The sequence below is a fragment of the Oncorhynchus mykiss genome, chromosome 12 (genome assembly GCF_057628025.1).
Source record: "Oncorhynchus mykiss isolate SJ-2025 chromosome 12, ASM5762802v1, whole genome shotgun sequence".
Taxonomy (NCBI): Eukaryota; Metazoa; Chordata; class Actinopteri; order Salmoniformes; family Salmonidae; genus Oncorhynchus; species Oncorhynchus mykiss.
In genome coordinates, this window is record NC_143033.1 from 23,384,281 (window position 1) to 23,410,221 (window position 25,941).

General features: G+C 44.0%; 1 protein-coding gene across 7 annotated transcripts in view; it reads right to left on the reverse strand.

Annotated features, from left to right (window-relative positions):
* Positions 1-451: 451 nt before the first annotated feature.
* The window catches only part of LOC110537220 (protocadherin alpha-C2), a 63,952-nt gene continuing 38,462 nt past the window's right edge, over positions 452-25,941 (reverse strand). For 6 of the 7 annotated variants that reach the window (XM_021623094.3, XM_021623097.3, XM_021623095.3 and 3 more), the window contains exons 2-4: positions 14,285-14,343; positions 8,439-8,524; positions 452-3,339 (exon numbers count right to left, since the gene is read on the reverse strand). In XM_021623094.3, coding sequence (XP_021478769.1) covers positions 3,032-3,339; positions 8,439-8,524; positions 14,285-14,343 — 453 coding nt within the window. In that variant the 3' untranslated portion in view covers positions 452-3,031. Of the gene's footprint in view, positions 3,340-8,438; positions 8,525-14,284; positions 14,344-17,019; positions 20,808-25,941 lie in introns of those variants that run through there. The other variant, XM_021623093.3, reaches the window with a different exon arrangement.

Genomic DNA, 25,941 nt, shown 5'->3' on the forward strand with positions numbered 1-25,941 from the left:
TAGCATAATTAACATATTAGGTTAGGGGAATGAGGTTAAGGTTTTGGAAAAGGGTTTGGATTTTGCTACAATACTAGTTGACCCATAGAATATGAGAGCAGCTAGGATCCAATAGAAAGAGAAGCAAGACGGGGTTTGGTTCCCCGGGGCGTTTCTTCCCTGGACTTTCCCTGGATGCAGGTCAGGGGCAGACCCTTCTCGTTGATTAGCGCTCAGGTATTAGACTCAGGGGTGTTTGTGTGGGTCTTTCTGCAGTTTTTGAGCGTTTTTCTCCTGTAGCCGTTAGGTTTCTACAGAACTTAGGATATTATTTTGTCAATTGTAGCCAAAATCTGTAAATATATGTAATTGTCATTTTTGCAGTGGGCCTGTTCAACCTTGTGCCCAAAACCCAACTAACCAGGCTGCTGGGCTTAGCAGTATACATTAGTTGAAATCCAGGCACAGACCATTTTTTCCCAATATTTAAGAAATAACATTTTATTTGTGATTTATAAACAAAACACGATACCAGATCCATCAAATAATAAAGAAGACAAATCACTATATCACCATTACATTGATGAGCAGGTGTACAAAAAGGTTAACAGATCTGCAATGTCGCAGTCGACTGCTTTGTGCCATACAGGCACCAGATGACTCAGGAAACATTCACTTCACACAAGCAGAGAGTACATCAAGATTAGCTTCTTTTTTTTGTGACAATTTTGTTCGTTTTTTTTTTCTCAACATTATAAAAACATTTTCAAAGGTGTTCGGGATATATATTGATGGTGAGTAAATGATTCAGTATTACGTTAGTGTTTCCTTGATCATCAGTTCATAGCTTAACACAAGGTATAAGGACTCATTTTGTAATCCTCAAAAATCATAAGGGCATGAACAAAAATAGCATTTCATAGCATATCTACAGCATTACTTATATTTAGAAGGTTATTTTAATTGAACTTCAACAGAATAAAAACAAGTGATTTCTGTTTGTCTAGGAATACATAGTATGTGTGTATTTGTGTTCATGTGTGTTTTCGAGAGTGAGTATGTATACATATTTTAGCAGAGTTTGTGATAAATGGTTGAAGGAAATGAAACATATCGATCTATATATATATTTCCTTTGCTTATAACATGCAAACAGCCACTTAGTGATCTGACAGCACAGATTCACACCTGAAGGGGGAGCACATGTTTAATATGGGGGGGATTCAGTCCAATAGCAGCGCTAGCATCATCCCTGTGTCCCCTCTGATTGGTCAGATATCAGCCAGGAAGAGGAAACAGAGAGGTGAGTAGGAGATGCTGTGGAATTAGCCCTCACACATATTGAGTTCATTCTGGGGATGCTCTATTCTGGAGAAGACTCAATGCTGTTGATGCTTCCTTTTCATCACAAAATATGAGTAGAGTTTAACACAGCAACAAAGCTCTCCAGGGAATGTCTGTGGACTGGAGTGCCCATCACAACAAATCCACTTCTCTCTCCTTGCCTCTACATCCTTCCATCCCTCTTTTTCTCTCCATCTGGACAGAAGGAAGCCCGTCCATATTTCTGCTAAGCTCCTTATGTTTGCCCCACTACCCTGTATGTAACTGGTGGAAGAGACGGCAACTTGTCCCCAAAATTTCAGTAGCAAGGCTTGGTTAAAGCTAACAGAAAGTGTGTGAGTGTGTTACACAGGTTCATTCTGTTGCTGTGTTTGCAGAGGAACAAGTTATCTGAAGTTAAGAGTGTCTTTGAGAGAGGCCTTCTGAACATGGTGATCGGAGGACGGAGGAGTCGAGGGTCAACAGACGAGGCGTGCGAGAGAATCCTACTAGCACCAAAGCGGGAAAGGTAAGGGGGCGGGGCTTTAAGAACTACTGAACATTGACTATTGAACATTGACTGACAGAAGCTGGGGGGGGGGGGGGGGGGGGGGGGGGGGGAATCAGGCTTGAACAGAAACAGGCTGTCATATATTACACTCCCATAGAAAAGAGGCCACTGAAATAGGCCAGTCTTTTGGCTGAGTTAGAGCTGTACACTATCCTGAGAGGTGTGTGCATGTCCCCCCCAGACTGTCTAGTGTGTGTGTGTGTGTGTGTTACAGTGGTTGTGTGCTGCACAGACTGTGGGTCCAAGGTCCCACTGGCCTATTTTGTGTTCTAGATGAGAAGGCGGGGCAAGGTCTTTAGCCCCTGCCCTATGCTGCCAACAGTGCCAACAGTACCAGGCATGAAACAACCCACGGGCAGCCTAATCCAGAACACGGTCAGCCTAATCCAGCCTTCAATCCCAGCCAGCACTAATCTCAACACATTCCAATCTCACACAGCTCACTGTACTGTACATATACACGTCAGGTGTCTTGTTTGCACCACTTTTTCTTTTTTATATTTTGTCGAAAAAAAACCGACTCATTTTTTTGCACAAGGCTTCCATCTTACTGTAGATGAGAGCCTCTGTGTCACTCTTTGTCAGATTGAGCTCCTCCTCCCCCCCTCCAATCAGGAGAGCAGAGGAGGCAAGGGGCAGAGTAAAGACAGAGATGCCAACAAGGGGCCAGAAGGGCCAGGGAGAAGGGTCCCATTTCAAGCAAGGTTGGGGAGGTGGGCTGGCAGGACTATAGCACCACCATTAATAGGGTATGTGAGGTTTCTCTCACATACTGTATGGCATTTTATACATGAAACGTCTGGGTATCGGTAGTTGATTGCATTATCATCTTTAGGTTATTCTAATCAAAGATTTTTGTGGAATTTTCAGCAAATGTCTGGTAAATGAGAGCCTATTAAATATATTTAAAAATAGTGTTTTATAGCCAGAGGTATGGAAGCTTCAGAGGGCCAATCTGGCAGAGGCTACTATTGGCTGCTTATTATGTTTTTATAGAGATAGGCCTCTGCTAATGGGGACTTGGCTGGGCAGACTTAACTATGCAAACACAACACATGGAGACTCTCCTGATTCGAAAATATACATTTGGCTTTTTGTCTTGCAGCTGTTATTTGGACTTTAGTTGGTAGCTCTGTTTTCATATCTCCCCTTTCTCCTCTACTCGTCCACATCCTCCTTCCCCTTGTCTTTCTTGTCTTTCTTCTCCTTCTTTTTCTTTTTCTTCTTCTTGGCTTCCTCCTTCTTGCCGAAGGAAATGAAATCACTCTTGTCATCCTCTCCTCCCGGGCCCTGGCGGATTGAGATGATGGCGGGGGAGCCGGGGATGATGAAGGCTTCAGGGGGAATGTCTCCAGGCTTCAGGACCTGAGGGGGGCCGTAGCCAGGGCCAGGCCCGTAACGGAAGTGCCAGCTGTTACTGTCGATGCCAGCTCCAACCGGAGGGGACAGCTCACCCCCCTCACCATCTACAAGAGAGAAAGAGAAGAAACAGAGCGAGATAGAAGAGCTATGTCTTATTCATGATCATCTTCATCCCCATTATTGATCACCACAGTGAGATTGTGAACATACCAGCACATTCATAAATTGAGCCTTATTCAGTCTCCTATTTCCGGCTGAGGTAAAGTGTTACCACAGCTGTAATACAGCCAGTGGTGTAAAGTATGTAAGTAAAAATACTTTAAAGCACTATTTAAGTAGTTTTTGGGGGTATCTGTACTTTACTATTTCAATTTTTGATCACTTCTACTTCACTACATTTCTAAAGAAATATTGTACTTTTTACTCCATATATTATCCCTGACACCCAGATACATTTTGATATGCTTAGCAGGACAGGAAAATTGTCCAACTCACACATTCATCAAGAGAACATCCCTGGTCATCCCTATTGCCATCTGGTGGACTCACTAAACACACATGCTTAATTTGTAAATTATGTCTGAGTGTTGGAGATAGCCCTTGGCTATCAGTACATTAAAACATAAGAAAATTGGGCGTCTGGTTTGCTTAAGACATTTGAAATTATTTATACTTTTACTTTTGATACTGAAGTATATTTGAGCAATTACATTTACTATTTATATTTAAGTATATTTCAAACCAAATAGTTTTAGATTTTTACACAAGTAGTATTTTACTGGGCGACTTTCATTTTTACTTGAGTCATTTTCTATTAAGGTATCTTTTACTTTTACTCAAGTATGACAACTGGACACAGCATAGATAAGCAAAAGAATTCAAGCCAGAGGCACACCGATAAACTAAAGAAGGGGAAAGTGATTGCAGGGAGTATAACTTTATCAGCCAGTGGTGCAGCTGATAACAGACTAAACAGACGTGACCTTTAACGGCAGAGAGGTACTGGGATGTTTAACACTTGTGATGTGACAAGAATTAGCACGTAAGGATGACAGGAACTGTGAAAACCCAGCACTAACCTAATCCCACTCTCACAAGGGCTCGACACAGCAGTGGAAAAAGAGAGAATCTCATATAATATGCCATCATGAATATGACAGAGAGAGAGAGAGAAGCAGGGTGAGCGGAAGAGACAATGAAAGAAAAAGACCAAGAGAGCCTAGAGAGGGTGAACTGAAGTACTAAGAGAATGAGACCCTATTCTCCTTTCATTTAGCATACAGTATAAAGCAAGATATGAAAGAAATTTAATTCTAACCAGCAGGCAAGAGACAGAGGCATATGAAGGGAGATATCGATTGAGGTGAAGAACAATGCAGAAAAAGAAGAGGGGAAATGAGAGGGCGTCAGTAAGGGAAAGAAATAGTGAGGTGATGTTCTCCGGGCTCGGCAGACTCAGTGCTCTCAGTCCCACAACAGCTTCTCTGGGCTCGGCAGACTCAGTGCTCTCAGTCCCACAACAGCTTCTCTGGGCTCGGCAGACTCAGTGCTCTCAGTCCCACACCAGCTTCTCTGGGCTTGACAGACACAGTGCTCTCAGTCCCACACACCAGCTTCACTGGCTCTGACCTACTTTCTGCCTGTGTTTTATTTAGATCAAACTAAGGCACTGCAAATAGATTATTTTTGTATTTTATTTGCAGGTTAATTATGAAATGGCTGGAGTGCCTAATTAAATTCATGCATGGTGCCACAGGGACGTTGTACTCGAATATAGCCTACTATTCTGACAAGATCCTTAAAGTGAAACAGTGTGTGTGTGTGTGTGTGTGTGTGTGTGTGTGTGTGTGTGTGTGTGTGTGTGTGTGTGTGTGTGTGTGTGTGTGTGTGTGTGTGTGTGTGTGTGTGTGTGTATGCCTGCAATGACTGTAGCATGCAATGCAAGAGCTCTCAGAAATAAAGTAAAGTAAATAAAATGAAACAAACACATAGATCCGCTCTGGTACCCTCTTCAGTACAGTAGCTCCAACAAGCCCTAGGGAACCAAAAGTACTGAAGAGGGTGTCGTACTAGCTCCAACAAGCCCTAGGGAACCTAAAGTACTGAAGAGGGAGTTGTACTAGCTCCATCAAGCCCTAGGGAACCTAAAGTACTAGGGCTTGATGGAGCTAGTACGACACCCTCTTCAGTACTTTTGGTTCCCTAGGGCTTGATAAAGCCAGTATGGCTGAACAGCTCAGATAATTGTGGCACGCAGCCATAACAATTATTTTACATTAGAAACTAAATTAAACCTCTGTCCCTGGTTAGTGTGGGGAAGTTATTACATTACAACACCATTACCTCACCTAAAGTACATCACTTCCCTCAAGCCCACTGTGATTGTGTTAATGGGGGTAGCCTATACTGATCAACAACATTTTGAGTGCATTGATTATTTGTCAAAGCAGGTCAGTTGAGCTTGTCATTGGTTTGGAGAGGCCCACATGTTTGAAAGTGGTGTGTGTAGATGGAATAATCTAATGTATTTATCAAATGTGCACCTATTGAAAGAAACCAAAAAACAGTTCTACACCTGTACTTCCTCTTCTCTTTCTGTTTTTATCTCCCCTCTCTTCATCTCTTTTGCGTGTCTACATGAGAGAGTTGTATCAATTTGCAGAATGTTACTCTGTGGAAGATGTGAGTCTAATTCTCAGCGGGGGCTATGCAGGAGCAGGCGTGACATGCTCTGCACACACAGTGCCTTTGTATCTCCAGTAATATGGAGGCTTATTTGGAGCTCTGCTCTACCCTGACCATTGCCTATTTCCCCCCTCCGCAAACATCATATTAAAATGATCCTGCTGTGGCTGCTGATTTGCAGGTTACTATAGCTTTCTGTAAGGAGGTTAACATGGTACTCAGCTGTCTGGGGTGATTCTAGCCTCATTTCAGCACCCAGTGTTCTACATTCAAGTCCATTATTCCTGGTCCAATCTGGGTTACTCCTCAGCCCATTCTTCTTCTTTGTTCTACACATCCCAATTTAAAGATCATAAGTTAGATTAAGGTTTCTGAATATGAGTGTGTGTTTATGTTATTTGTGTGTGTGTTTTATTTGTATTATTATTCTACGCTATTTATTAAGTGTGTGTGTGTGTGTGTGTGTGTGTGTGTGTGTGTGTGTGCACATGCTGTATCCGCATTCTTTATGAATACATTTTTCTCTTAAAAGCTCACTGTATATCTGTCTTTTCCACCTCCATTTTCATTCTTCTCATTGTCTGACTGTTCACTCTTTCCTCTTAACACCTATCCATCTCTTTTCTTCTCTCTGTCTCTCTCGCCCCCTTTCCTCTCTGTTTCTCTCTCATCCTCTAAATCTTCCATTCAGCTTTTGAATGGTTGCCATGGAAACTGCTTTCACCCACTCCCTGTTGATGTAGGATGGTGCAGCAATCTCTCAGTTAGACAGAGTTGCCTAGAAGCAAGTCACAGCTTTCCCTAGCAAGTACTGCAGGGCCCTGACAATCCTAAACCTTTCTCTTTCTCCAAACCCCCATACCTCTCTTTCCTTTACCACCCTTGTCATTTGTGTCTCTCTTTTGTCCTCTCGCAAATTACTCAGAATTCCAATAGTACTCTAAAAAAGATGGCTGTCTTGCCATGCTTTATTCAACACCCTCTCTATCTAACTCTGTGTCTGGTCTTAATCCAACCATGCCCCCTTCCCCTTTCTCTGCAGGTAACTCAAATGAATCACATTGAGGAAATATACTCTCTCTTTGAGGTGCAATAGCACTACTATGCAGTATGTGAATTATTTCCTTTACACTTCCAACCCTACTTGATACAACATTTAGAAACAAAGCCAATCCTGCTATATGACATCATATATATACTGTATAAGCCATAAGGCTTTGCTTATTTCCCCTATAATGAAAACTGTCTCACCCTGCAGCATACCAGGATGTAGCACTAAGCCCCTATTAACCCTGCATGACATTTCTGATAAGCCTGCAGTACACTCTGCATGTCCTCTGCCTCCACAGAGTATTGGATTCTCTGCAAGACCACAGAGTGCAAGTTTTCCCTAAGCTCAAAAAAACGTCAGTCAGTAAGAAGAAAAAAAATCAATAGCTTGATACACTCTCTCCCTCTCGTTAACCTACTCTCTCTCTCCCTCTCGTTAACCTACTCTCTCTCTCCCTCTCGTTAACCCTACTCTCTCTCTCCCTCTCGTTAACCTACTCTCTCTCTCCCTCTCGTTAACCCTACTCTCTCTCCCTCTCGCTAATCCTACTCTCTCTCTCCCTCTCATTAACCCTACTCTCTCTCTCCCTCAATCTCCCAACTCAATTTCAGCTTGTGCAGACACACACATAGAAACAGACACACTTCAGTCCATCACCGTGCTGATACCTCAACCACCTTAAGGTCCTACACCTGTACTCTAACTCTTGTCACTGGACAGTAAATCGATGAGTCCTCAGCCTGGGCTGGCAGGCATTAGAGAGGAAGCAGGCAGCTGACAGGAACACCAAACCAGCGCCTAGGCATTCTGACAACCCCTCCGAATACAACCACAGGAGCGAACCAGTCAACTGTGATCAAGTCAGCCCTCTCTGTCTCTTTCACTCGCTGTCTAGTTATCCCTCTCTTCACTACCAGACAGATTCCTAAAATAGTCTTCAAAGGCGATTGTTTTCGCTCCATTTTATCTAAGATACTGTGTATATGGACAAATGAATGCCTTGCTTTCTCTCTTCTTTTGTCAGTGGCAATGGTTTTAAATGTACCACTCCCAACAGCACCCCATCACAACTATTAAGTTGGGCATGGTGCAGTGTCACACTTCACTTCACTTATCAAAGTCTGTCCCAATTTCCCCTACCTAACCAACAGACAGATATTAGCCCACATTTTCTTGTCTTGTAACAACTTCTCATTGGCTCTTTTATTTTGGCAGATTGTGTTGCTGTCTGTCATTGGCCTTCCTCTAGTCTTTCCAGGATGCTCCCTCTGGAGTCTCAGCGCTAATGATTAGCATTCATCTGGCAGGGATTCTAAAAGGTCACCTGCATGTTTCCCATCTGACTTCCTTATTTCTATTTATCTTCTGTCATTTCACATCACTATGTGTGCAGAGTGCCTCCATTACAGGAGCGGGCAGCAGATAAACACTGTGTGCTTTTGACCCCCACCCAGCCAGCCATTTCACCTGCAGCACTGGACACTGTGGGCCAGTTCTGGACCAGCATCCCCTGTGCTCCCTGCATCACTGACGACTCCTCCATATGGACCGAGCTGGAACACAAAACACACATTCACGTATGCTCATTAGATACATCAATATTATCCCCTGTCGTATCAACACATTAATAAGCTGAACGTAAAGTATAGCTTTGGTCATAGCCTATCAAAACCAGCCAGATGTGTGTGTTGGCCCACCAGGTTGTTTAGAAAACCTCAAACATTCTGATTGATGGCATCACAATAGGCTACCAACTCAGTCCTTAGTCAGTTTTGCCGCCTGATGTCATAACTCAGGCCTGTACATTCTGATTGATGACATCACCATAAACTACCAACTCAGTTCTTTGTCATAGTTTTCCTGTACGATGTCATAATTCAGGACTGAATATTCTGATTCATGACATCACAAATAGCTGCCAGTTAAGTTTGTATTTAAATATTTTTCCGGGTGATGTCATAACTTGAGTTCAGGTCACAATTGATATTTTGACCATCATTCTCCAAGTATGGATCACCTAAAGGCTATGAATAGTTTTTTTTGCAACCCTCAAGCTACCAACATATTTTACATATACCAGAGAAGAAACTACTGGAAAAAACAACAATAATAACAAAATATCAACTTATGTCTTATCAAAACACCATTAGACATGTAATAAATAAATAAAGACTAAAACAGACTTATTTTAGCAAAATTATCAGTTATTTGCATATTCTGATTAACAAAAATATGCATTTTTCTTTTATATAAATGTGTAGTTTTACAAAGTACAATCCACATTAGTAATAAAAAGCTTTTTTTTAATCAATACTACTTTTGTCATCTGTATGTGGTAAAAACTACTTCCATTTAAATATATTCTTAAAAAATTGCAAAAAGGGATTCTATTCACTTCAAAAAGTAATCCTTTGAGACATTGACCAACAAATATGGCTTAGTTTTCTTTATGTAATTACCCCACAGCCAGCATTAGCATCGCTGTTAGTGAAACAATGGGAGTGGTAGGGGCTTTGGCAGCATGCTTCAAAATGCATAACCACATGTTCTAAGTCACTTCAAAGCAAATTATATAGCAACCAAATCATAACAAGTTGCACATATAGAATATTGGAGGATATTATAGGAATTCTGGTATTTGTATCACATTTTCAGTAGAATAAAGCATTTTTGGAGAATAACTTTGGTTTTGTACACAGTTAAACGAAGTGGTATTGAAAAGTACAATCTTAGGCAAGTACATGGGGAGCTAGCTGCAGTGTATCTCTGCAGGTGATCTGTCTATCTGGTCAAAATGAATGATACAGGTCCCCTTCCACCCTCGGATGATGTGTATTACTTAATAGTATGTCTCCAGAGAAACCTAGATTAAAATAAAGGTCCAATTTATCAAATGACTATAGGGCAGGGTTTCCCAAACTCGGTCCTCAGGACCCCAAGGGGTGCACTTTGGGTTTTTTGCCCTGGCACTACACAGCTGATTCAAATAATCAACTAATCATCAAGCTTTGATCATTTGAATCAGCTGTGTAATGTTATAGCAAAAACCAAAATGAGCACCCCTTGGAGGTATGGAAGCAAGGGTTTGGATTGGCTGTGTGCAGAAAGAGGTATAGGGAGTGTGCCATTTGAAACTGCTGCAGCAATGCCAAGACGGTGGATGAGAGTCTATGAGAGTCTATGTCACCATGATACACAATCTCTCTGCATACCAGATAAATCATCAATCCAATATATCAAAATATCCTACTCAAATGCATTAAAACCAAACCGGAAAATCCGACTCCATTGAGATAGTACACAAAAGGAGGACCTGCACTCTTAGCAGATGGTTGCGTAATTGTTGTAGAATGGCTAAATTGTATGCATGGGAGAAACATTGCCCCTGGAGGAGAATATTAATGTGTTTGTATAGCAGTGCTGTTATTAATCTAAAATGTCTTCTGCCGTCTGTGTTCACACCCTCTCCCCTTCCCTTCCCTTCACTTCCCTCACACACACACACACCCTAGTGCGCATGCACACACACTAGGGTTGAATGGCGGGAACCCGGTTACCAAGATTTACCTCCCAAAACCACTCCCTTTTCCAGTGATAAATAACTGCCTAGAATCCAGAAATGATAATACATTATTTAAATGAAGAGCATGGGGTGAAACGGAACTGTTAAATTATATACGATATCTAAATCTGGCTTCTCTAAGCCTCTGCATGATGAATCAACGCTCAGGGTGGGGACAGACAGCCCATCTTAGTATGGAGTGCAGTTCCCAATGCATGAAGACCCATCATCTCACCATGGGAACTATTTTTCTTAGGCCTACATTTTCTGCAGCATAGCCTATGCTACAGTACAATAAACACAGAATGAGCGTCTAATTTACCCGTCTCCATCTGGCTTTCAGGGGTCACCTTGTTTTTTAATTGTAAATAATATAATTGTTTTAATTGCAGCTCCAGTTTTAAAACAGCTTAGCACTAATATTATTGCTCTAAATCAGTGCACGCGCGAGCAGTCTCTCCTTCTCTCTCTCCTTCACCCCCATTTCGAATTGAATCCAAAGTAGATAATCTTTTCTAGATTGATATATAGCCCTATATATACACAGTGGGGCAAAAAATTATTTAGTCAGCCACCAATTGTGCAAGTTCTCCCACTTAAAAAGATGAGAGAGGCCTGTAATTTTCATCATAGGTACACTTCAACTATGACAGACAAAATGAGAGAAAAAAATCCAGAAAAGCACATTGTAGGATTTTTAATGAATTTATTTGCAAATTATGGTGGAAAATAAGTATTTGGTCACCTACAAACAAGCAAGATTTCTGGCTCTCACAGACCTGTAACTTCTTCTTTAAGAGGCTCCTCTGTCCTCCACTCGTTACCTGTATTAATGGCACCTGTTTGAACTTGTTATCAGTATAAAAGACACCTGTCCACAACCTCAAACAGTCACACTCCAAACTCCACTATGGCCAAGACCAAAGAGCTGTCAAAGGACACCAGAAACAAAATTGTAGACCTGCACCAGGCTGGGAAGACTGAATCTGCAATAGGTAAGCAGCTTGGTTTGAAGAAATCAACTGTGGGAGCAATTATTAGGAAATGGAAGACATACAAGACCACTGATAATCTCCCTCGATCTGGGGCTCCACGCAAGATCTCACCCCGTGGGGTCAAAATGATCACAAGAACGGTGAGCAAAAATCCCAGAACCACATGGGGGGACCTAGTGAATGACGTGCAGAGAGCTGGGACCAAAGTAACAAAGCCTACCATCAGTAACACACTACTTCGCCAGGGCTGCATGTACTGTTACCCTAGACCCACTCCAATTTGCTTACCGCCCCAACATACAATGCAATCGCCATTACACTGCACGCTGCCCTATTCCATCTGGACAGGATGAATATCTATGTAAGAATGCTGTACATTAACTACAGCTCAGCATTCAACAGCATAGTACCCTCCAAACTCATCCTTAAGCTTGAGACCCTGGGTCTCGACCCCGCACTGTGCAACTGGGTCATGGACTTCTTGACGGGCCGCCCCCAGGTGGTGAAGGTAGGAAACAACCTCTCCACTTTGCTGATCCTCACCCTGGGGCCCCTTGGGCACAAACCCACCGTCGCTGGACCAGACAGGACTGCTGAGTCGCGGTTTTGTCTCACCAGGGGTGACGGTCGGATTTGTGCTTATCGTCGAAGGAATGAGTGTTACACCGAGGCCTGTACTCTGGAGTGGGAACGATTTGGAGGTGGGGGGTCCGTCATGGTCTGGGAGGTGTGTCACAGCATCATCGGACTGAGTTTGTTGTCATTGCAGGCAATCTCAACGCTGTGCGTTACAGGGAACACATCCTCCTCCATCATGTGGTACCCTTCCTGCAGGCTCATCCTGACATGACCCTCCAGCATGACAATGCCACCAGCCATACTGCTCATTCTGTGTGTGATTTCCTGCAAGACAGGAATGTCAGTCTTCTGCCATGTCCAACGAAGAGCCCGAATCTCAATCCCATTGAGCACTTCTGGGGTTGGATCGGAAGTTTAGGGCTACGGCCATTCCCCGCAGAAATGTCCGGGAACTTGCATTGGTGGAAGACTGGGGAAACATCTCACAGCAAGAACTGGCAAATCTGGTGCAGTCCATGAGGAAGAGATGCACTGCAGTACTTGATGCAGCTGGTGGCCACACCAGATACTGACTGTTACTTTTTTTTGACCCCCCCTTTGTTCAGGGACATATTATTTAATATCTGTTAGTCACATGTCTGTGGAACTTGTTCAGTTTATGTCTCAGTTGTTGAATCTTGTTATGTTCATACAAATATTTACACACAATTTGCTAAAAATAAACACAGTTGACAGTGAGAGGACGTTTCTTTTTTTGCCGAGTTTAGATTGTGTGTATTAGGTTTTGTTTTGGAATTTGTTAGATATTAGGTTTTGTTGTGGAATTGTTAGATATTACCTGTTAGATACTGCTGCACTGTCGGATCTAGAAGCATAAGCATTTCGCTACACTCGCAATAACATCTGCTAACCATGTGTATGTGACCAATAAAATGTGATTTGATTTGATATGTATGGTTCCCACTGTGAACCATGGAGGAGGTGGTGTGATGGTGCTTTGCTGGTGAAACTGTCTGTGATTTATTTAGAATTTAAGGCACACTTAACCAGCATTGCTAGCACAGCATTCTGCAGCGACACGCCTTCCCATCTGGTGTGTGCTTAGTGGGACTATCATATGTGTCCATATCCATATCCATATCCATATGTGTTATTTCATAGTTCTGAGGACTGACTTCACTATTATTCTACAATGTAGAAAATAGTTTTTTTTTTAAAGAAAAACACTTGAACGAGTAGGTGTGTCCAAACTTTTGACTGGTACTGTATAAATATATATAAATATATACAGTACCAGCCTTATACAAATAGGCCCTATTACAGTATATTTCAAAATGTTTATCAAATTTGCTAGCCTATACTTGTAACTTTGTAGGCTGCATGTGCTGCACTAGAATTCCATGTTCTCTTCTGCTTTATCATGGTTTGAACGATGTGTGTAATTCCAGTCCATATAATACAGTATAATACAATACAGTACACACTTCACACTCAAAAAGATTAGCCTACTGATTTTGTTTATTTACCCAAGAGAGCATACACACCCCCCCAACCGCCAGGGCCTACTGATTAACACATTCATGTAAATAACGAAACGGTCTGCAGCCCTTTATAGTGTGTGTGTGTGTGTGTGTGTGCGTGCATGCATTTGTGTGTGTGTGTGATGATCTGAGGCTGAGAAAGCTCCCAGTCAGTTCATCAGCTCATTTGTCCTTCACGGTTCCTTCTGAAAGACTGTGTATCTGGGAAGAGTGGTGCTTGGAATGTAGATGACCTATATACACTATGGCAGAGCAGAGGAGCAGAGCTACTGGGGCCTGGCTGGAACAGCATGGCTCTGCCCCACTGTCTCTGTGTGTACCCCTCTGGGGTGGCTGACAGGACAGCCAGGGCACAGCTGGCCCAAACAGGGCAACAGGGGGCTGAGTGGGGTCAGACACATGTTGAGGAGCCACTAGTGGTTATGGATTCTGTTGTTAATCTGATCTGAGACCTGTCTGTGGTCATGTTATGCTGTCTGCAGGCAGGTGCTTCTGCAGAGTGCAGTAGTCATAGTGGCTGCCTCCCAGTATACTGTAATTATATATATAATTCTAAGAGCTAAAAGTCGTAAGGGGCTTAGGAATCTTTTTAAGGAGGGTAGAATTTACAAGAGGGCAAAAGAGTAAAGTGCTTACCTCTGCATCCCTGTCCTCAGAGAAGTGGAGTATTGCCAGTCAGCATTTGGGGCCTTCGGCTAAGAGAGAGAGGGGGGGGGGCAGATATGGTCTCATTAATTAATCATGGTGCACATCCCAGCTCTGCATCCTGATTGGAACACTGCAGTTCTGGAAAACAGTGTATCACTGCCATCAGATACACACACACATGCCCTTTACCAAAGCAATGACTTTGAGAGACACACTGATACATTATTGGATTACCTGTGTGTGTGGGAGTTCTTCTGTGAGAGAGAGAATGTGTGTGTGTGTGTGTGTGTGTGTGTGTGTGTGTGTGTGTGTGTGTGTGTGTGTGTGTGTGTTTGCTGATGAAGTTTGCTTGAATGCCATGAGCTCAGAGCTCCAGGCAGCCCTTTTAAATTACTGCCTCATCAGTCACACTGCAGCTGGGCTTTGAGCTAATCCAATCAGGACGAGCCCCTCTATCACCATCCCTGCTCATGTTGGGCTGGGGTTAAGACGTAAAGGGCGGGTCTCCTAGGGCAGTCACACATTACTCAAGTTCATTGATGTTTTCCTCCAGAAGGCTGCTGCTCCATGTGGATGTGGGTTTTTTCAATTAATGTAGTTTGTTTTCCACAAGGTTTACACATTGCATGAAGGTTCATAATGGAGCTTCAGAGATTTCAATATGTATATCTTAAAAACACAAATCATAACCACTGACATCATCAGAGCCCTAGACATCAGATCTGTGGGTAGGGGTGAGTACTGTAGTAGTTTAAGACCCATACCTGTTTAGGCTTCAGTAGGTACCCCAGATAAAGAGGGTACATAATGTTATTTAATTTGTTTCATTCTGAAGGGAGTATCTCCTGCTCTGAGACACAACCTCTCTGAGTGAATCTAATTTGTGGGGCTGGAGGTTAATTTAATTTCCACCACCATTCTTATCTTGGCCAGATGCTGCCTCTGCTTGTTGCGCCATCTTGACCCATCCACGACCACAACCTAAACCCCAAAATATTCCAATCAACCCCATGTCGCCTCCGAACTACATTCTGATAATGTTTTGACAATCAATCTATCCAATGCAGAGAGTGGAGCGCTGAAACAGTAGAGCATCAGATCGTATGACAGCCAGCCCATTAGAGGACACAACCCAGATCTCTGCTCGTTAGAGTAAACATGAGTTCCCGCCAATTAAACAGAGACAAAAATTCAACAAATCAACCTTAAAAGATGGCTAATGTAGGCAGAGAGCTCATGGATCTCAAAAGACATAGCTGCTGAATACAGCCATTTGCACACTCTCCAGGAACGTTCATTCCTTGAGCTCTAGTCTGTAATGAAGCACCCCTATTGGGAGTTTTACTGAGGTTAAACGAAAACTCAACTTGTGGTTCCTCGTTAGAGAACATGTTTATCATGAGTGCTGCTGCAATACAATGCAATTTTCATTTCCTGTAGTACTCAGCCTTGGCTCCTAAGCCATGCTCGACCATGAATGCCAACACTTTCCTACGGCAGCATAGTGCTGCAGTAGAATAGGTTCTAGAGAGGAGAGACAGCAGGAAAGACTGCTAGAGAGAACTCTGGGTGAGGAGTCAATGTGGCAGACTGGAGAGGAAGGAACACAGGAGTAAAGTTATGAGAGGATCTTTCAGTTACTGCAATTTAACACATACGTTGTTGTGACTAAAGAAAAAGAAGACACAAAGACACACACACACACACACACACACACACTGTGCAGCCACATTTAAACTGGAGAAATCACAGGCACTGTGAGATATGATGAAGTCAAACACACTTGGATAGAAAATGAGCCAGTGGTAGAGTCAAAATGACCTGCACTGACTGAATATGTGATGACAACATCAAAGTGAACTACAAATCCCTGAATCATCAAAAATACAGCAGGACTCCAGAAAGTCTTCCAATCTTACACTGACACAGTGTGAGTGCTGAGCTCGGTGGAGGAAGTAGCTACACTGTGCAACTAGAGAGAGGAACTAAGAGACACACAGACACACAACCATACACACACACACACAAACACACAAAGAAACATGTCATATCTGACGCAGTCTCAAGATGTACTGGCAAATAAAAAGAATATGACAACAAAGCAAACAATATGACAATGAACGACTTAAGCTAGCATGTAAAACCACTGAGCCTCTACAGCCCTTCATGTAACAGACAGTTCAAAGAACAGTGGTAGGATGGAATGTGTTCTACAACACTCATCTAAAGACAACCAGCACCAACATACCCAATACATATAAAGCCTAGTACAGAGGTGTCAAACTCATTCTGCCCTGGGAACCACAATAGGTCTTCAACATGGTCCAGAGAGCCACTCTGAAAATGTTAAATTTTTCCTCACCGTCGAAATTTGCAAAAGACAGTCCTCTATCCTTTGTTTTTTTTTAAACATTTTTGATACTCTCTAGCTTTAATTTCTGTGATTATTAGTGAGCTGGACACAGTCAAGAAACTTTATAAATGCAGGTCCATTATAATTTCTACACACTTTCAATTTGGGTTTAGTCATTTTAAAGTATATTGAGAAAAGCATATCGTTTTTAAATCATTTCTGTACTCAAACCACCAGCAGGCTGTATGCTTGACACCCCTGGCCTAGTATGTCATCTGGAGAGGTGGCAGATTGTGAGGCTATACTTCTGTTATGCCATGTATGACCTGTTAGTCATTTGGCTTAAAAGAAGAGGAAAAATATGACGCACCTCTGGGCAGACTTGCAGTGAAGCGTCGGGCATGCTTAGTCTCCGTACAAACCCACTACCTCCTGTGAAGAAGCGCTCAGAACCCCAGGTGCCGCTAATGGGCCGGCCTGTGTTGTAGAACATGAAGGTGTCGCTGCCTGAGGTGGCCGTCAGACAGGTCTTGTAGCAGTAGGTCTTGGTCATAGAGCCATTCCCACGCACCTCAATGTAGTGAGGCTCCACCTTGAGGTCTCTCCGCAGCGCCACATTGTTATTGGGTTGTCCCCCACCACCACCTACTATACTGCTGCTCCCGCCGTCAGGGGGGGTCTTTTGGGATACGCAGCAGGGGGAGCAGGACCCAGGCTGGGTGCAGTAGGCATGGCAGCGCACGATGGCCAGCACCACCACAGTTACCAGGAACACAAAGGTGGTGGCGCTCAGAGCCACGATCAGATAGAGGGTCAAATTAGAAAAGAGCAGGGTGCTGTGGGGCCGGATGACCCTCTTAGGGTCAGGGGTCACCTTGGGTGGCACCTCCATGACAGCCACATTGACAGTGGCAGTGGAGGAGAGAGGCGGCTGGCCGTGGTCCCTCACCAGCACCGTCATGCTGAAGGAGGTGGAGTTGTCCTCCAAGACCCTGCGTGTGGTGCGGATCTCCCCCGTGTGTTCATGCACCTTGAACAGTTCCAAGTCTGTGCACTGATCCAACACATAGATCAGCCAGGCATTGGGACCTGCATCTGCGTCGTACGCCACCACCTTGGTCACCAGGGCGCCAGCCTCAGCGTTCTTCAGGACTGTCTCTGTGGAGCGCGTACCGTTGCCTGGGGGATTGACGATCTCAGGCACGTGGTCGTTCTGGTCCATGATATAGATGTAGACAGTGGCCACCCGGCTGAGGGGGGGAATGCCCCCATCCTGAGCTTTGACCTGGAAGTGGAACTCCCTGAGTGACTCATAGTCAAAGGCGCGCAGGGCGTAGGCCTCTCCCGTTTCGGCCTTCACAGAGACGTAAGAGGTGACAGGGATCCCATGGTTGTTGTCGTTGAGGACAGTGTAGGTGATGCGTCCGTTCTCGTTGACATCTGAGTCCTGGGCCTTAACAGTGCACAGTGAGGCCCCGGGGGCGTTGTTCTCCGTCACATAGACCGTGTAGGAGGTCTGCTCGAAGCGTGGCGGGTTGTCATTCACATCAGCCACATCCACCTGTATGGTCTTTTGGGAGGAGAGGGGTGGGGTGCCGGCGTCAGTGGCGCTGAGGGTGACATTGTAGGCAGCGGTGGTTTCACGGTCCAGGAAGGCAGAGGTGACCAGGGTGTAGTAGTTTCTAAAGGACTTGATCTTGAAGGGGAGGCCCAGGGGTATTTCTAGGCTAACCTGTTTGTTAGCACCAGAGTCCCGGTCTGTGACACTGATCAGGGCCACCACGGTGTCAGCCCTGGCATCCTCCCTCACCGGGCTGGAGAGAGAAGACAGGACTATCTCTGGGACGTTGTCATTCACATCCACCACCTCCACCACCACCTTACAGTGGGCTGCCACAGCACCAGGGCCTTTATCCATGGCCTGGATATACATCTCATAAGAGTTGGTCTCTTCATAGTCCACATTGCTCCTCACTCTGATCTCTCCCGTGTTGCTGTCCATGCTGAACATCTGTCTGACTCTCTCAGAAGTGTAGCTGCTGAAAGAATAATACACCTCACCATTGGTACCCTCGTCAAGGTCTGTGGCATTCAATTTGATGACCAGTGTGTCTTTTGGTGAGTTTTCTAACAATTTTACTTTGTACACTGAGCTGTCAAATACAGGGACATTGTCATTGGTGTCCAGGACTCGCACATTAATTTTAGCTGAACCGGTTTTTGCTTGCGTTCCGCCATCAGCAGCAGTCAGAATTAATTGGTGGTAAAGCGCCAGCTCGCGGTCAAGGGGCTTTTTGAGCACGAGCTCAATGTGCTTGCTGTTGATGGAGGGTTTGTTGGAATCCAGCGCGAAGTGTTCGTTTGGGCTGAGTCGATATAGACGAACGGAGTTGGATCCCACGTCCGGATCCAGGGCATTCTCAATGGGGAAACGAGACCCTGGTAAAGCCGATTCTGTCATTTCCAATTGATACTCATCTCTAGGGAACTTCGGCGCATTGTCATTAGCATCCACAATCTCCACCTCAACATTGTGCACCTCGGATGGGTTTTCAACAAGCACCTCTAAATGTATAAGACAGGTGCTGCTTAAATCACACAACGTCTCTCTGTCGATTCTTTCAGTGACAATTAATTTTCCATTTTTGGGATTGACATCCACATACCGTTTTCCAGTGGTGGAGGTTACCTTTATCTTTCGATTTGAGAGCTTTCGGATATCCAACCCCAAATCCTGCACAAGATCCCCCACCGCCGCTCCATTTTCTAATTCCTCAGGAATGGAGTACCGTAGTTGTCCAAGTGAAAGGCCACAAAATAAGAAAAATACAACAAAAGAAAGAGCCACATTGTTTCCTATACAGTTACATATCCTCGTAACAGCCATTGCAAGCTCATGGGATCCGCAGACGGATTAAATACAGCTTTCCGCCTTTTTAGCTTGCAGTACCTCGCCTCCCACCACCGCATTAAAATAAGATAATTGGTTCCCCGTTAAGTGCAGGAGGAACGGCACATCCATTCCGTTATCTGTTTAAATGGATACTTCTCCAACGCATCCATGTTGTCTTTGTCCGTGATGTATTTTTTCTCCCCTCAGCGCGCGGCTGACGGGTGTGTTTCCCTGCCACTGGTGCTGCGTATCTCGCTCTCGCGCGCAACGGTCTCTCTCTCTCTCTCTTTCTCCTCTTCTCCTTCCCCACTGGTGCAACCTCCCCCCGTCCCCATCAATTTCTTCCTGTGTCTCTCTCTCTACCTCCAGTGCTCAATGTGATGGTGTCGGTGCAGAGCAGCGGGGGAGGGTCCGTGTGCTCAAAGACGGTTGGCTCCATTTCACATATCAGCACCTTAATTAAGAACAATAACAGAACTGAATACAAATCCACCGCCTTAGATTGGTTTAATTTATGGCCATTTACCGTGTCTGTGCACATGATAAATTGAGTCACCACTGCAATTCATCACTCGTTTAAATGGATATGGAAAATCAGCACTGCTGTATGGTTTAAAATTAAATTGTTAATTTGGGCTGTCCCACCAATTATTCTCTAGTTTTTTTTAAATCATGATATCAAATTTGCAATTAGCCTGCCTCATGCTGCGACGCAAAACCCTGCAGTCAAATTGTACAACAGGTAGCCGTTCTCAAACATGGCACGTTTTGGGGACTGTCATTTCCCTGATTTGTTTGAACCTGAACCGCTGCATGGCGGCTTCCCCTAAAGCAGCTCGAATAGCTATGTCCTCTGCTATAGCGCACCCTGCGCCTCCACATTTGGGAAAGGCATATAACGATGCAGATCACTGGCATCGCCCTTACATCCACAACCTCTAACACCGGGATCGCTGTCAGTGCTAGACTTCAGTGTCAGCTCAAATAATCACATCTAAGATGCCCGTGGTGTCCCCAATAAGCCCTACGTCTCATTCCCTCTCTGTATCACCACTGTGCACGCGGAACCCGCTTATTTTCTCCACCATCATCCTAACTATCCAGCACCATCACTTTCCACATCATCATCACAGTAATAATCGTCATCTTCATCATCATCATTAACATTATTGTAATCATCTTCATCATTGTCAAAATGTTAACAGATTTACACGAGACAGTGCAGACCATATTGGCCAGCATGCCCCAGGCACTCTCTCTGTGCATCCATCAACAAAATTAGAGTACATTAATCTGTCACTCTGAAACTACTGTCTATTCAGAGTGACAATTGAGTCCTGTGCACAAGAGTTGGCGAATGGGGAACATGTGGTAGGCCTATTACTGGGCAGATACTTTAAAACATCTGTCTTTATAACATCTGTAGGCATACAGGGTTTATGGCACAGACAGAATTCACTGTAATGTTATGGATTTTAATGCAGTAGTTTACTTTCTCATTGAGCAAGTTAACACAAAGTCAGTCATATACTGTCAGTTTTGGACTAGTAATATCTTGAAGTTGCTAAATCGCCAATACAAACCTGCTCCAGCATATAATTAACATATAATTAATTAACCTTACCATCCAAGAAAACAAATACAGATGTAGCATCTTAATTTGAGCCAGTTTTTTACAGCCGGAATATAATCCTGCAGCAACAGGAAATGTGAATTATTATGTGGATTATAATTAATGTACATTTTTGTTGGGGTTGATCATTTTTTTGTAAGGGAAAATCAAGTCTGACATTACAAAGTGGAAATTACAAACTTCAGAAGCCTTTTTAAACTTCAAATACACTACAAGTTGTTTTCCTGCACTGCAGGAAAGTTCCCCTGGAACAGGGTGATCAAATTAAGATCCTACATCTGTAGAACAAGTGTTTTCCTACAGAAAAGAAAGAAGCTGCTTTCTGTGGTTAAAGCAGGAGGGCACAAGACTTCAAGATGATAGTGTGTTGCCAATGTCATGTATTTGCTGAGAAACACTTTGTTTGGGGCGCTGACTTCAGTGAAATAAATTCAGGTGACTCATTAAATCACAACTTGAGTACCAAAGTTAATGATGCTCAATACATTTTGTACCGAGAGCAGTGAAGTCAGTGTGTCAATAGCTTTAGCTACATCTAACAGGCCGTTGAACGGAATGATTTGCTTGTGTTACACACTCTATGAGCTTATAAGGTAAACTCAAATGTGAAAGGTACTGTTTATTTACTTTTGATGTTGCGACGTGTGTGTGTGTGTGTGTGTGTGTGTGTGTGTGTGTGTGTGTGTGTGTGTGTGTGTGTGTGTGTGTGTGTGTGTGTGTGTGTGTGTGTGTGTGTGTGTGTGTGTGTGTGTGTGTGTGTTTGAGAGAAAGAGAGAACGGCTCTGACTCATTACCGAAAAGCCCATTATCTCCAACACAGGCCCATGGACTTGTAAGTCTAAACCCAAGCAAGGCTATGTGTCATTGTGAGGACAGATGATTCCGAGCGAATCAGGGGATCTTGGGATCTGGGTGAATTATTCCTGCAGTAAGCAGCGGACTACAGATCACTGATGCACTGAGCAGCCAACCCATATCCGCAGTCCTCATGCAATGGGTAACCCACATCCTAACGACTCTGGCTGACCAAGACACCCTGACCCCATCACAAGAAGAGGAAACGACAATTCTGAGCTGGACTCGGAAAGGAATACTGGGTGGAAAGGTCACCTAGACATATCTAACATAGCCAATCTATTCTAGAGATTCTGTTGATGCACACCAGCAATAAACCTTTATCAATCATGTCATGTTATGGTGTTGGATACTGAAGAACCAAAGGGAAAATGACATCTGGAATGGTTCCACTTAGACAGTTTGCATAATTTCCCAACTTTACACTAACAAATAAGGGTAGCAGTAACTAAATAATTTAATGAATAAGTCATCTCCTGGTTTTATATCCTGATTTTCATCTGTTGACATGAGAGTAGAAAACAAATTGACATTTAGTATTTCAGCTGGAGGGACTGGTTATCACAGCCTGAAAAACAACACAATCCTATCAATTACACACACAGCAGCACAATCCTTCCACCTGGCTCCCGCAGCAGGGAAAAGTACCTCTTCTGGCTCATATCTTAAATCTTGTCTAATTGTCTCTTTTAAGGAGCTTGTCAGGCAGCTGCCCCATCTGTTGTCCACATTGTAAATAAGAGCCATTTCCTGTTGTAGACTCTGATTGAGAAATATCATCCCCACTGTGTATATAAAACACAACCCTTCCAAGTGAGTCAAGAACGACAGGTCCAGAACACATTTCACAGGAACACTAAGTGACACTGTGTTCTAATGACCTGGGTCTGCTTTTCATCAACAAGACCAGGAAGATATCTGACACAGACAGGAAGAGAGATACTGTATATTGAGAGGTGAAGAGAGTGACATAGAAAGATGGACAATAAAGAGTACACAGATACTGTAGATACAGTGTGTGAAAGAGATCTCGGAAGTGTGAGTAAAAGAGATAGGTACATTTCTCCTGTTCTATAAAAATAGCAAATTCCAAAACACAACATACAAAAAGTTAATGCAAAACTGTCTGGGGGTTGTCTTTGCGTCCCAGAACTGTGCCTCTCAGAAAGTTCAAAATGATTCTGTGCAAACACGAATTGAAAATAGAAATACTTCTTCGAGGGAGAATGAAAGAAAGAGAGAGAGAGAGAGAGAGAGAGAGAGAGAGAGAGAGCATAGAGTTGGGAATGAACATCCATTTCCAGTCCATTATTTTATTCTGTGTGGTATTTTGATTACTTGTGCAATGTCTTGTGTGTTATTTCTGTGTACTATAAATGGCTTTTTGCAACATTGGATGGTACTTCTCCTGTCAATAAAGCTTATTTGAATTTCAACTAGAGAGATACATATAGATAGAGCGAGATGAACAGGGGAGGACACAGGACAGTGAGTAGGGGGAGAGGGGTCTGTCTAAGTGGATTAAAGGCTTATGGCATCGCTCCATTCCCCTTCATGTTGACACAAGATAATGATGACCTATGAACTCCAGAAAGTGGTACATTCTTTTTGGCATCTGAACTCACACCCAAAGCGGTCGAGACACCAGAGTTCAGACATGCCCTCCATCTCATCAACGGCAGACAGACAGCCCCCACCACACCAGAACAGCGCACTCACCAACGGCAGACCGACAGCCCCCACCACTGCAGAACAGCACCCTCACCAATGGCAGACAGACAGACCCCACCACACCAGAGCAGCGCCCTCATCAACAGCAGACAGACAGCCCCCATCACAGAAGAATAGCACCCTCAACTAGACCAGACAGATAGCCTCCACCACAGCAGAACAGCGCCCTCAGCAAGAGTAGAGAAACAGCCCCCACCACAGCAGAACAGCACCCTCAGCAAGAGCAGACAGACAGCCCCCACCACAGCAGAACAACACCCTCAGCAAGAGCAACTGCGGACACACAACCAGCTACAGGCACGACAGCTACACGGACCACTCAAGACAAACTCTCTCTCTCGATCTCTCTCTATCCCTCCCTTTATCAAACTCCATTCTCCCACTTGTTCCAGTTATTTATCCAGCTCTCTCTCCCCCTCTCTTGTTCTCAAGCCGAGACTGGACACTGCCGCAGCCTGCAGCTGAAGGGTGTGATCACAGACTAGATCTGACATTGGGTGCCCTCTAGTGTCCATTTCTCACTGCAGTATTGTATGAGGTTCCAACATAGTGCACATTTCACAGTGCCTGATGAATTCTGCCCTGTCTATCCGAACACCTCAATATATCTAGCTATCAGAGGAGCAATTCAGGTATATTAGTTCCTAAGTCTGTGCTATTATACAGAACCAGTCAAAAGTTTGGACACACCTACTCATTCCAGGGTTTTTCTTTATTTGTACTATTTTCTACATTGTAGAATAATAGTGAAGACATCAAAACTATGAAATAACACATGAAGTAATCAAAAAAGTGTTAAACAAATCAAAATATATTTTATATTTGAGATTCTTCAAAGTAGCCACCCTTTGCATTGATGACAGCTTTGCACACTCTTGGCATTCTCTCAAACAGCTTCACCAGGAATGCTTTTCCAACAGTCTTGAAGGAGTTCCCACATATGCTGAGCACTTGTTGGCTGCATTTCCTGCAGCCTGCGGTCAAAATCATCCCAAACCATCTCAATTGGGTTGAGGTCAGGTGATTGTGGAGGCCAGGTCATCTGATGCAGCACTCCATCACTCTCCTTCTTGGTCAAATATCCTATACACAGCCTGGAGGTGTGTTTTGGGTCATTATCCTGTTGAAAAACCAATGATAGTCCCACTAAGGGCTCCCGAGTGGCGCAGTGGTCTAAGGCACTTAATCTCAGTGATAGAGGCATCATTACAAACCCTGGTTCGATTCCAGGCTGTATCACAAGCCCCCGTGATTGGGAGACCCATATGGCGGCACACAATTGGCCATCATTGTAAATAAGAATTTGTTCTTAACTGACTTGCCTAGTTAAACAAAGGTTAAATAAAAATCAACTACAAAGTGCAAACCAGATGGGATGATGTGTCGCTGCAGAATGCTGTGGTAGCCATGCAAAGATCCAAAACTCTCACAGTTTGATTAATCAGACCAAAGGACAGATTTCCACCGGTCAAATGTCCATTGCTTGTGTTCCTTCACCTAAGCAAGTCTCATCGTCATATTGGTGTCCTTAAGTAATGGTTTCTTTGCTACAATTCGACCATGAAGGCCTAATTCACACAGTCTCCTCTGAACAGTTAATGTTGGGATATGTCTGTTACTTGAACTCTGTGAAGCATTTAAATTTGGGCTGCAATCTGAGGTGCAGTTAACTCTAATGAACATATCCTCTGCAGAAGAGGTAACTCTGGGTCTTCCTTTCCTGTGGCGGTCCTCATGAGAGCCAGTTTCATCATACCACAGCAGAGGTAACTCTGGGTCTTCCTTTCCTGTGGCGGTCCTCATGAGAGCCAGTTTCATCATATCACAGCAGAGGTAACTCTGGGTCTTCCTTTCCTGTGGCGGTCCTCATGAGAGCCAGTTTCATCATGGAGCTGCAGCAGAGGTAACTCTGGGTCTTCCTTTCCTGTGGCGGTCCTCATGAGAGCCAGTTTCATCATGGAGCTGCAGCAGAGGTAACTCTGGGTCTTCCTTTCCTGTGGCAGTCCTCATGAGAGCCAGTTTCATCATGGAGCTGCAGCAGAGGTAACTCTGGGTCTTCCTTTCCTGTGGCGGTCCTCATGAGAGCCAGTTTCATCATGGAGCTGCAGCAGAGGTAACTCTGGGTCTTCCTTTCCTGTGGCGGTCCTCATGAGAGCCAGTTTCATCATAGCGCTTGATGG